Source organism: Pogona vitticeps, chromosome 5, assembly GCF_051106095.1.
Source record: "Pogona vitticeps strain Pit_001003342236 chromosome 5, PviZW2.1, whole genome shotgun sequence".
NCBI classification, from domain to species: Eukaryota; Metazoa; Chordata; class Lepidosauria; order Squamata; family Agamidae; genus Pogona; species Pogona vitticeps.
Genome location: NC_135787.1, coordinates 33,755,783 through 33,769,441, shown reverse-complemented (window position 1 = coordinate 33,769,441; position 13,659 = coordinate 33,755,783). Strand labels below are relative to the sequence as shown.

The 13,659-nt window shown below is 39.2% G+C and overlaps 1 protein-coding gene across 3 annotated transcripts in view; it reads right to left on the bottom strand.

Annotated features, from left to right (window-relative positions):
- The window catches only part of LARP1B (La ribonucleoprotein 1B), a 65,421-nt gene that overhangs the window by 33,582 nt on the left and 18,180 nt on the right, over nucleotides 1-13,659 (bottom strand). For all 3 annotated transcript variants that reach the window (XR_013536931.1, XM_020781522.3, XM_020781523.3), the window contains exons 5-7: nucleotides 10,831-10,974; nucleotides 10,572-10,715; nucleotides 933-1,101 (exon numbers count right to left, since the gene is read on the bottom strand). Coding sequence is in view for 2 of the 3 variants with exons in the window: in XM_020781522.3 (XP_020637181.3) it covers nucleotides 933-1,101; nucleotides 10,572-10,715; nucleotides 10,831-10,974 (457 nt within the window). In the remaining variant the exon portion in view is untranslated. The remainder of the gene's footprint in view (nucleotides 1-932; nucleotides 1,102-10,571; nucleotides 10,716-10,830; nucleotides 10,975-13,659) is intronic.

Here is a 13,659-nt window from a genome sequence, read left to right as displayed (position 1 = left end):
GAAAGGAAAAGTACAGTAAGTTGCATAGAATATACAAAGAAACAGTACCAGGTGGGGAAAAAACCTGCCAGCATATGAACTACCTCTTCGCTACAGATCTCATGATTTTCCAGTGTGGCCTTCTGAGTACCCTTGCACATGACTGGCATCCATTTTCATATATTAGGACCCCATATTCACTCAGGATTGGTTCAAAGCCTCCTGCCGATACTGAAAACTGCAGATAATAGTGAACACTAGATATACAGAGAGATAGCATGGTAAAAGGATAAAAACGGGGGGGGGGGGCGGGAATTCACGTGCATTACCACAACTAGCCACTGGAGAACAATAGAGACCATGTTATGCATTCCTCACTTATATAGCACGATGTCTGACTCCCCCTACTGGCTGTATCTGCTAATAAATGTGAAAACAGTTTTTCTGGATTTTTTTTCTTTTAATATTTTTAATATGTTCAGACCATGGATAAGTGAAACCGTGGATATTGATCCTGCGAATACAGGAATCCTACTGTACATGGCTAGAAGCAATTGCTTTCCTCAGACATGACAAACTGTCAAGATGCTCACTTAAACAGTGAGACAATTAAGAAGTGCAACATTATTTCAAGTCTGTTATTATCTAATTAAAGGCATCCTATTTCTGTTTTACTGCTAAACTGTAAGCACAGCTGCTAAATTACAATGCAAACAAATTAACCTACATACTCCAGAGTTAGGATAGATGTGCTTTGCAAATATTCCACAAAGACTCAAGAGCAATCCTCATTAAAAGCTCACAGTAAAATGTCAGCAGAGGGGAATGATTAGTACTGACTTTCAAGCAGTTCCACTGACACATCAAAAAAGCCAGAGACATCAAATTTTGCATGAGGCAAAAAGTTTGCTTCCAAACATACCCAGAGCACATATATTAAGCAATTTACTTACATTTGGCGTTTAATGTATTCTTTAAGTAGTGTTTCATCCACAGTATACATCTGCACTCCTGTTCCATCATCGTAGTAATACAACATACTAGTGTTAAGATCCAGTTGAAATGGCTGAGCAGTCCTTTCACTATACTGTTCTCGGTAGCCATACGCATATTCATTGCTTACTACAGAATTGGTACAGAGAGAAAAATTAAGTAAAAAATCCACTATGAGTACTTGAAAAGTACATAGTAAGTCTAGTGTGACTTACTATGCTAAGCACCAGGATTTCAGCCTATGTGTTAAAGAATTTTAAATGCACTCAACATGTACATTATAGTTTTTGTACAGAACATTTGTACTCCGTTTAAAGAGTCCTTCTTGTCTGGCATCTGGAAGCATGTGAATATACATTCCTATAATGAGAATACAAGAACCATATTTTCTGGGGTTTTTTATTATTTATTTATTTATTTATTATAAATCATAAACATGATTGATTTGCTTCTTTTTTAAATTACCAATTTCTCTGTATGTGCCTTCTCAATTTCATTTTGTGATTCTGCTTGCAGCAGAAACAGACGTGCATTATCATAAAAAAGTACAGAATCTAGAGTTGTTAACTGTGGAAATTATGTGGATGTGTATCTTATGGCTATAAAATTAAAGGTAATCCTCCATCCTGATGAGTGCAGTGTTCGATGCCACCATGTACCAATCAAAAAGGGAATCTTCCTGCAAAAATTATGTTATTTTTGATGCAAGAGACATCCAACTATGGGAAATATAATATTAATATAGCAGCCAGGGAGGATTAGGTGGGTGACCTATGAAGGTTTGTATGGATGCGCTAAAACACTCCTGCTACGAAAACAAAACAAAGAAAAGGAAAAACAAAGGTGTGAAGATGTTTGTCAAGAACCATGTGATCACATATTAAAATGTGGTACAGATGCATTTTTGGGGTAGTGTAGTTAATATGGTGGCTGCTGTAGCTATAACTGTTGTGAATCCTGAAATGAAATCCACGAGGGAAGGAAATGCAGGCTTACAATTAGACATATTCCCCCCATGATAAAAGAATAAATAGATACAAGGAGCCCATATGTCTGTTGCCCAATATATTTGGTTTTGACCAACTTCTGAAAATCATCTTATGGTATATATTTTTAGAAAGGTTAACCTACATACTCCATACAGCTTATACAGCTGTCAAACCTACAGTTCAATGCATTCCAATGGGGGGAAAATTCACCAAAAATTAATGATGACTCAGAACAAAGCCAAATTAATTCTGCAAAGGTTTTACAAGGTGCACTAAAGATCCCAAGCATTTAAAACAGTTTTTGAACATTTTAAGACACTTTAAAAATAGCAAAAACGGACATCGCTAAGCAAAACAGGGGGACCTAAACTGTCATCGCTAAGCGAGGCAAGGTCCCGAACATCGCTATGCGAAATTTCCCCATAGGGAACATCGCTAAACGGAGTGCAAAATCACTCCAAAAACCTCATCGCTAAGCGAACACATCGTTAAACGAGGCAATCGCTAAGCGAGGCACCACTGTACTTGCTGATGTGCATAGATGCAAAAGGAAAGTCCAATGCTGCAAAACACATATAACTGGACTATAGAATGTGGAAATAAGAATCAAAGTCAGCCTAAACCAGACAAAAGATAAACTGCAATACAGACCATGACCCATCAATATTAAAGGTTAAAGCTAAAAAAAGAGGACAAACTAATCACAATGCCAACACATAATCTAAATAACATTCCAGATTAAAGTCCATAATCTAAATAACATTCCAGATTAAAGTCCATGTAAAAAATTTGCAACTGCCCACAAATTATACACTAAAACCAAGATAGGAAGGACCAGGAAAGAATGCTCCTGTAGCCAAAAAAAGAGAAAAACCCTGATAGACAGATATTGTAACATTAAAAAAATATAAATGAGAAACAAAAGAAAAAAATGATAAAATAATAGGTTTATTACCCATAATTGTAATTCTTTGAGTGGTCATCTGTGAATTCACATATACAGATGCTTCTGCATCTGCATGACACTTGTCAGAACATTATAGAGCATTTCCCTGTTCCTAACAGTCATCTCTCAGTTCCCGTTCGTTGTCCACTGCTGTATAAGAGGCAGTGTAGTAGCATGGCAAACTGAAGCGAAGACTGGGTTGTGTGAATTCACAGATGACCACTCCAAGAACTACAGTTATAGGTAGGCAACCTGTCCTCCTCCATGGTCTCTATGAATCACACATATGGGCAACTGACAAGCTCACTTATGAGCTGGTGGGATGTCACACCAATATAGGAGAGCTCACTGCCCTGCCAAATGCAGCATCAAGCTTGGCCTTAACATCCAGTCTGTAATATTTGATAAACACTGAGGGCTGAGAACACTTTGCAGCCTTACATACATCTTTTAGCTGGATCCCTTTAAGAAAGGGCATTGAGACAGCAACAACTCTAGTTAAGTGACCCTTCAATGATCGAGGAAGTCCTCTCTTTGCCAGCTGGAGCATACTGACAAGCCACTTTGACAGTCACTGGAGCATTACCTTGAGACCTGATAACTAACAAATAGTCAGTTTTCCAAACTTATTCCATGAACTATAGAATGCTAGAACTCTACAGACATCCAAGGGATGAAGTGACATATCCAGGTCAGAGTAAGGGGATGGGGAGAAAGTTGGAAGAACCAGGGGTTAGCTGAAGTAGAAATCAGAAATCACTTTGGACAGAAAAGACAAATCAGGGACAACAGTGACTTTATTTCTGTACGGTCATGGCCGACAGTGTACAATTCACTTGCTGATTCTGTGGAATTCTTTTCTTCAAAACCTGCGCTCAAGATGCTCTCAATATTGACGGTGCCATCCCATTGAAGGAAGAGGACTTTGGCGCTGACAATGCTTTTGAGTTGAATGGTACGTCGTAAGTACCAAGAGGTGGTAACTGAACCATCACAGCCCCTCTTGGTGCCCAGTAGGTCTGGGTGGTTGCAATAGGCCCCAAATGATGGCCTGCTTAGAAAGAGTCTCAGAAACAGACATTTCTGGAACCGCGAAGATTGCTGAGATAGCAAGTCAACCATCTGAAGGGATTTTTCCCACAAGCAAAACTTTAAACGAGATTGTTAGTTCTTAATTGCAACTCACACAAACTTGCAGCAATGCTGGCAAGATGGTATCTGATGCCCCTCACAAGACAGCAAAAACACTTTGAATGGCTGTAGGACCCATTGAAAAGGGGCCACAGAAGACAGGAAGGCCTTGCTGCAACAAAAGGAGAAATACCTCAGAATGAGAAGGATTCAGAACAATGAAAAACTAAAACTATTTTTAAGGGGGACTCACAGAGAAAAGAGGACTCGAAAGATAAACAACAGCAACAACAGGTAAGGTTCTGGAGGGGAGTAAGAAAAACAGCTCATAGCAAATGTCCCTATTATTTTCATCAGTGGCTAAAGGGGATTGAAGAATAATTGTTGCGACATGTGCAGCAGAGAAGGCTAGTCTAATAGTTCTCAATTTAAGCTCTAGAATGTTACAATGAGTTTCGTACAGGTGCAGAAACACTCATATGTGTGATTCAGAGACTACAAAAAAGAAATAAGAGTTAGGATCCTAAATATAGCTTTTCAGGGACTTTTATGTAGAGACAAAGAGCACTATTATAACAATATAACATAACTCTACAAAGAAATAGAGGAGAGAAACAAAAGAAGAAAAGCAAAATATTGGGAGGAGCCAAGAAATCAAAGGGAAATTTAAACCAAGATTAGGGATGCTGAAAAGTATTATCTAATAGGAAACATATTAATTAATAACAGCAAGATACTTAAAATATGGAAACAACATATTAACTATACAGAAAAGATGCGAGGATGACCTATTCCTTCAAAGAAGAATTATTTGATGGAAACTTTGCAATTTAAGAAAGTGAAGTGAAAAATGAAAAGAAAAGGCACTAGAGATCATGGTACAAATATGCATTGGTTACTGGAGCATATGAAGAGAATTCATGAGAAAACCAGTTTGTATTTTATAGATTACAATGAAGCCTTTCACTGTATGGGTCATAAAAACATATGGATTCTTCTTAAAAATGGGTCAGCCACATCCTTTGACTATCTTGCTATACAGCCTATATAACAGACCAGTGGTGGCGAACCATTTTGGGCTCACGTGCCCAAAATGAGGGGGGGACAGCGGGTGGCGTGCCGCCGCCACTATGGACCCAGAAGACTGGAACCGGAAGTGGCGGTTTAAGGGGGAATCATGGCGATGGACCCGGAAGTGGCGGCGGAAGGGAGAATCCCAGCTCCAGCTGCCTCATGAGGTTTGGCTGCATAGGGGAGGCAGAGGGAGTAGCGACCTATGACTCGTGTGCCAGAAGGGCTCCGCGTGCCACCTGTGGCACGCGTGCCATAGGTTCTCCATCACTGGAACAGGCTAATAGGACAAAACAAAGAGAAACAATACGGTTTCTCATTGGTTACTGGTGTCAGAGAATGGTGTATATTATCTCTATATTGTCCAATTTATATGCAGCATATCATACAAAAAAAGTGAAAATTAGCAAAAGAAATGCTAGTACTGTAATTTAAAATATGCAAATGATACCATATTACTGGCAGAACACAGAAAAAATCTGAAGTAACTGCCAATGAAGGTTAAAAAAATACAAAAGCAGGATTACAGCTTAACACTAAAATTTTGTATTGCATTGTTTACTTGTATGCTAATTCTTTTTAATTTTTTGGATTATTTGTATTTATGTGAACTGCCCAAAGAGTGCACAATGCACTATTAGGTGGTATATGTTAAATAGATAAACATTAAGTATAAGGATACGTTATGGGAGACCATAGCTGAGATAAACTTTAGTATGACACTCCCAATTACTATGTAGAGATATGAAAGGCGGACAATGTAGAAAGCTCAAAGAGAGAAAAATTTATTGAAAATGAGTTGAAAGTCTGACCTCACATTTGAAGCTATTATGACTAAACTTGTAGTTTGGATGTATCATGAGAAGACTCACTAGAAAAGAAAGTACAATTAGGAAAAGTGGAAGACAACAGAAAAGTATGAAAGCCACAACATGAAATCAGCTGGCTCCACAAAGACAGCCACAGCCTTTAACTTGCAGGATCTGAGCACAGTTATTAATGATAGCAACTTCTGGAGATCATTAATTCACAGACACTGTAAGTCAGAAGTGACTTGATGTGTAACAAGGATATATACTGTAAAATGTTCAAGAACCATGGGCTAGTAGGATACCACAATTACCTAAGTAACTCTTCTAAATTACTTTGAAAAGAAAGTATTTCAGAGAGAACACATAAACAACCCAAGGAATCAAGGTCTGTGTTTAGAGCCTATAACTTCCCCTATCTCTGTTATTTTCAGCAAAACCTTAGATCTTATGCTTGGTTGGTGAGGAAAACACATATACTGCAGAACTGCTTCCAGATAGCTTTGAATGTGGTCAGAATGAGGCCCCTCTCTCTTGCTTCAGAAATATGGCAGGTGATCAGTCCACTGTTGTATTCAATCCTCCTTGACAGGGTAAGCCGCAAACTGTTTATGGCTCACAGTAGTAGCTCAAGGACTTTTTTGTGGAGGGACCTAAATTGTTCCATCCATGTCAATTTTCAGATGTCTTAGCAATAGTGATGTGTGCCCTAATGAAGATATGTGACTGACTGTGGATGTGAAGGCTTGAATATTAAGATGACTTGTCTATTGCATAGACCCAGGGCCTGAGCAATTTTGTTTTTGCCAAAGGACTGTGTTCTTGGAAGACAGTCCTTGAGACAGATGTTGGATCATTCACTACCATCAATAAGATGCAGGACTCTTGCGGGTATGCCCTTTGAAAATTAAGTAACACCCATTATGTGTCTGGAGCGCAGATGAACCTGCGGCCGAAACTTTCTGGTTCTTACTGAATGTTTGCTTTCCCGCCTTCTTTCTTTCTTTTTCAAGCTGTGTGAACTATCATCAGTGTACCAACATTTTAATTTGAGGCTTCCTCCAAAGATGAAAGGTCAGGTTCACCAAAAGTGTCCTCTGGTGGCCATTGCGGTTATTGCTTTCAGGGATTTTACCTTGCTTCTAAAAGCAGCAAGCTTGTTAAAGAGTGTTGAGCCTTGAATGTCCACAAGGGAGGCTATACACTTTTGTTTTTTTGCATTCATGAGACAAACTTTTGATTTTTCCCCCTCATGCTAAACTAACATAAAGCAAAGTTTTATACATTAGATCTTAAGACAGAGCGTTTTAGGAGCATTATTTTAATCTGGGTCTTTATTTTCACCTCAGTCTTCTAATTATATATTATTTATGGATGTGGACTCTTCTTATAACACACTTATCTATTGTCACAATTAAAAATTAGATCCTGAGGATAAATTTAGTTCCAAAGCGTCATGACCTGGATACCAATCAATGTTAAGATGCCAAAAATCCTCTTCAGGCATTCGGCATGATCTCAAAGTATGAGTATGTTACAGGGCCATGTATTTATGATCCATCACGAAGTGTGTACTGATCCCACCTTCTCAGTTCACACCTTTCTGTTGATTGGCAAATGAATGATAAGAGAATATAGGAGAATTAGACTACCATCTGTCAGATATGCTTTGAATTAGGGTCCTGCACTGAGCAGAGAATTGGACTCCATGGCCTTATAGACCCCTTCTGACACCATTATTCTATTATTCACGTTCATTTGAACATATAGGCAAAATTATATATGATTTGCAGACCCTGCTCGATCAGGACCCCTAACTGTACTGAGAATTCTGCTTGATCAGACCAAAGACTCTCTAGTGTGACTGGGGCAACTGGTAAACTAGAGTCTATGATCACCCAGAGAATTCTATTAATGTTCATGGAAATCTAAGCAAAGCATTCTTTCAGATCTTGTCATTCAGTACAGCAGGATCTCATCTGAAAAACAGGTCCAGAAAACACTAGGATATATGGTGCAAGGGCAACAACCATGGCTTTGCATCTTATTCATAAACTGAAACTATCCTGTTCAGTATCATCTGCATTTAGATGGCAGCTTGCTTAGTAGGCTCACCGAGTCACTTGCAGATGAAAGAAAGCTAGGAGAATCTGACTAAGGTCAGTTTCAACACCACAGTGGTGCCTTGCTTAACAACTACCTCATTAAACTATGAATCCGCTTGACAATGAGATTTTTGCAATCGCCATAGCGATCGCAAAATAAGGTTTTAATGGGAGGAAATCGCTTTACGATGATCAGTTCCCTGCTTTGGGAACCGATTTTTTGCTTAACGATGGTTTAAAAACAGCTGATCGGTGGTTCTCAAAATGGCCGCTCGCTGTGCAAAATGGCTCCCTGCTGTTTTTGAGATGGATTTTTCACAAGACAGGCACCGGAAAATGGCCGCCCTATGGAGGATCTTCGCTGGACGATTAGGTATTTAGCCCACTGGAACGCACTGAGCGGTTTTCAATGGTTTCCCCCCCGCTTGATGACAATTTCGCTCTACAGTGATTTCGCTAGAACGGATTAACGTCGTCAAGCGAGGCGCCACTGTACTTGTAGTCTACTTTGGATGGTGTTAGGGATTTGGAGGGAGAGCTTCTTCTTATTTCCACAAAGTATGTCAAGATAAATTTACAGGTCTGAGCAGAATAAAGTATATTAATGAGCAGCCATAATGAAAATATGTGTAGAAACTGAGTCATGATGACTCAGCAGTGCTGACTCATGCATGATGCAACACATAATGTGACTGGACACAAGCAGATCTGTATATGTATATATATATGTGAAACTGAACAGTTGGTGTATCTTCCTCCTTTGTGATGAATGTTACCTGTTATGCTGCCAGACTGAACTGCTGTAAATATCTTGTAAATACACGTTGGTGGAGGAGAAGCTGCTGGTGTGTGCGTGAGTTATTCTGGACTACCTGGAGTATTTAATACTCTGCTAAACCTGCTGTTTTCCCATGTTTTTGCTAACAAAGCAGAACTTGAGGATGAATCTCGAGGCAAAATGGAGAGTGTGGAACAGCCCCCACTAAGGTTTACCAGGGGACACAACAGATGTTGTATTGGATAATACTGTGCCCCAAATCAAGAGAGCAGAGACAAATGGAATCCTATTTCTGACCTTTAAAAATTAAACTTGGATGCCTGAGTGGCATCTCTGCAAAATCTGCAAGGAGAACAGGATGAAAACACCAAGTACAATCCAGCATCAGGTTCCCACCCAACACACAGCATTACTAAAAGAGCACTAGAAAGCAGTACCTGTACGTGCTGTATCATTATAAGTTAACATTAGAGATGGACATGAATTAAAAAAAACAAATCACCAAATTTATTTTAAAAAATTGCAAATTCAATTGTACTTGTGCAAATCAATGCCCCAATGAATATGAATCAACAGATTTTTAGCAGTTTGCTGATTCGTCAATTCGTTTGGCTACAAAACGGCTCCCAAAGCACCTAGAGACACTATAACTGCAGGGAAGCTTCCTCTGACTTTCTTCTACAATCCTTTAAGTTTAGTGAAGATTGAGTTTCAGATGTCTGAATTCTATACCCACAAAGAGGGGCCCCTAGACTCCTAGAGACACCAAAATCATAGATAAGCTTCTACTGACACTTCGCTATAATCCCTCCGTTTGATGAAGATTGGGTTTCCCCAAGTCAGTTGCTAAAGGACACTTTCCGGGGGGGGGGGCAGACTTTGTGGATGTATAACTTGGATGTTTGAAACCCAATCTTCACAAAACCTGGAGGGACTGCAGAGGAGAGTGAGTAAAAGCTTCTCTGTGATTATGGTGTCTCTAAGTGCCTGGGGGGGACTTTATGGGAGGGGCTCCTTGTGGCTGAATAACTCAGACCTCCAAAATCCTAACTTTACCAAACATGTGTGGCTTGTAGTCAGGGGAAGCTTCTTTGAAATTTTGATATCTCTAGGTGCTTTGGAGGCTGTTTTATAGGGTTTTAAAGCAAAAAATGAATTGATGAATCGAATTGTAAAAAAAAATCATTGGTAAAAAAATCATTAATTTGTAATTTGTCAACCTTGACAAATCACAAATCAAAACAAATCACTCTTCTGATTCATGCCCATCCCTAGTTAACACTTTATTAACTAAGGAAAACTGGCTGCTGGTAACCCCCTTTCAATTTTGAGCTTAAGTATTACCTTGGAGTTGAGGTGGCACAGTGGTTAAGCAGCTGTACTGCAGCCAAAACTGTGCTCACGATCTGGGGTTCAATCCCAGGCAGTCAGCTCAAGGCCAACTCAGCCTTCTGTTCTTCCGAGATTGGTAAAATGAGTACCCAGCTCGCTTGGGGGGACAGGGCAATGTGTAGCCTGCATAATTAACTTGCAAACCGCCCAGAGAGTGTGTTAAGCGCTATGAGGTGGTATATAAGCAGCACGCTTTGGGGTGCTGGGGAACTGAAGCATGCAGAAGGGGTAGGGAAAGATAAATGATTGCAAGTACCTGACTTATTCACAAGATAAACTTTGCATTAAATCTTAACCAAACTATATTACAAGAGACAGGTTTGCAATCTGATATTCTACCACTGAATGGCATTTATTAATAATCTGCTATTTCCATACTTCGAGGGTTTCCTCTTCCACGTCCTCGTCCTCGTCCTCGTCCTCTCCCTCTTCCTCGATAAAATCCTCGAACACTACCAACTTCACTTCTCACACTAGAAACTTCATCATGATCATCTCGTTTTTCCCTCTCTCGTCGCCAGCCTTTAGGACACAGAAGAAGAGTACAGTATAAATTCCTATGAGCATACAACTGAGGTTTTAACATGCAAATAGTGATTATATTAAAAGCAAAACAGAAGAATATTAAACGACATACCGGTTCTTGTTTCAGTGCGTCTACTGGGAGGCACAAGCTTGCTAGTTTCTGGCTGAGATCTCAAACCGTTTCGAGTTCCTAATCTATCTTGGTTATCTGGTTTCACATCATCTAAATGAAGTGGCACCCATCTGTGCTTGTTACCTTCAAGCATAAAATACAGAATTATAATGTTGTTAAAAAATCCCCTACCTACACAAAACACAATTCTTAAAGATTCCTTGTCATAGTTTAAATTAAAATGTTTAGTCTTAAAATAGGGGCAAATATCAGAAAATGCCTTTCTATGCAAAAACATAAGGCCAGTGCATGCAAAAAACCATATCCCATCCAAATCCCAATCTCAGACTCTTAAGAAAACACTCTGATAGGTGATTAAAATACAATATTCATATTGATTGGAATTCATTATTGTGGCAGAATGCCCATGTCACTCCTGTCTATCATAGCTGAAGCTCAACTGCAGGAGCCTATGAGAAGACAGGAGAGGCGGAGTCAATTAGACAGGGAGAGGGAGACAGAGAAAAAATGAGAGAGGGGTTGATGGAGAGTTAGAGAGAACAGAAGAGTTGGAAAGTGGAGAGATAATGAGGAGGAGAGTTGTGAAAGGGATAAACTGAATAGTCAAGATAAAGAGATAGTCAGAGATTATTAATGAGTTGGTTACTGTGAATAAGTAAATACAACACCTGAATAAACAAACGTGAAATCAAATACAAGAAGTTTTAATGAGTGATCCTACACAATAAAAGAACATACAGTGGTGCCCCGCTACACGATTACCTCGCAAATACAGTTAATTCGCTAGACGATAAGTTTTTGCGATCGCTATAGCGCTTCGCAAAACAGTTTTTCCTGTGGGCAATTTTCACTGGATGATGTTTTGGACCGTGCTTCACAAGACTTTTTTTCCCCCAGGGCCGATTTACACAAGACAACTATTTTGACAGCTGAGTCCACGACTCGCAAAACGGGTGTTTTCAGGACTGTTTTTACAGCTGATCCACGCTTCACAAAATGGTTTCTCTATGGGTGATTTTTGCAAAATGATGATTTTTTTCCCATTGGAACGCATTAAATGGATTTCAATGCATTCCAACAGGAGACCGCATTTTGCAAGACTATGTTTTCAGAACACAGCGATTTTCATGGAAAGAATTAACATCGTCTTGCGGGGCACCACTGTATGTGATTTAAATACCAAAAGATAATTAAATAAATTATATTGGCAGCATGTGTCTGAGGCATATATGGTGCAGTGTGGGTGAGAGATATTCACTGTGGTGGCTGCGAAGAAAGATGAAACGTATCCAAAGAGTGAACCTTGGTTTGGGGGGAAACAGGGAACACTGGGTGGAACATCACAATTATCACATATTGACAAAGACTCTACATTATTAGGTTGCATTTAGAATGACATATTTTATCAAGAGTTGATACAACACCCCTACAACAACAGAGGACATTAATAATTTTCAGTTCAAAAACTTTTCACAATTACTTTGAATACAATCTCTCCTATAAAAAGAAAGGCTCATTTTCAACAAGGACAATTAAAAGTAGCTTTCCTAAAATCCTATATTTAAAATGAAAAACTAAATACACATTATCTAATCAGTTTCAATATTCTAACCTGAGGGCTAGGAAACACACCTGCAAGGAAATTAAATTAATTCTTTTGAAGAAAAGCAATAGTTGTAAATTCTCTGCGGCATGCATCTAAATCTAAACCCCTGTATGAAGGCAATATTTGCTAGCAAACTTTTCCACAGATAGTAATAGATAAGGAATGAATAACATTTGGCAGCAACAGACCTCAATGAGATCTTGAAAAAGTAAGTTTCTTCAGTTTCATAACTGGCTGACTTTGTTTAGATTGATTATTAATGAACTTGTCACGTTCCCGGGAGTTACAACAGCAGAGTCCGATAAGCCAGTCCTATGTCAGGAATTCAGGGAATGCAGAGCTGATAACCAAATACCAAAGCCAACTCATATAACATAGTCCAGGGTCAGAGTACAAAGCCAAAACACAGAATGTAGTCCAGGGTCAGGGTCCAGAGAACAAAGTTCAAGGTTGTCAGGAGCATGGATGCAAGCCAGATGTTTGACTTGTTGCTTCCACAGACTTTCAGCCATCTAAGAGCTGTTTATATAGTAAAAACAGCCCTTGAACTGCTGGAAGCCTTTTCATCCTGTCAGAACTCAGAGCTAGTTGATCAGATGTTTTTGCGGGCAGCTTTCAAGTGATCCTCTGACCTTTTTGTCATAAGTCTTCCCCGAAGCCTGGCCCTCAGCCTGTCTACTGGGGGAGGAGAATCTGGAGGCGATTCATGTGTTTGTATTTCTAATTGCTCAGCATTATCCTCAGCTACAGTTAACCCTTCAGGTTCCGGATCTTCAGCTGAACTCATGACAGAACTCAAGTTCTGATACTGTAAGTCATCCTTGCTAGAAAAGTGAATGAAAACTAAAGGACAGATCAGGATGAAGGTCTCCAAATGCCTGTTTCGTTGCCGGTTTCTGTTTAATATTAGATACTAAACAGACAGCTGAAGGACTTTTGATCCATTGAATGTAAAGACTCAGCAACATCATCATCATTACTCTTTTTTTCTTTCATACATCTTTAGAGAGATTTTGAGCATTTTAATCATAGCAAACTTCTTACAACTTCCACAATGTCTTTCATCACATAATTTCTTGCCTTTGCTCAGTTTAGGTGGCTAAAAGTCAATTATTTTTAAAAATCAAACTGATTTAAAACAATTTAAATTTAAAAACTGATTTTTTAACATTTACATTGTCAAAAAACCCCAGCTTTTTAAA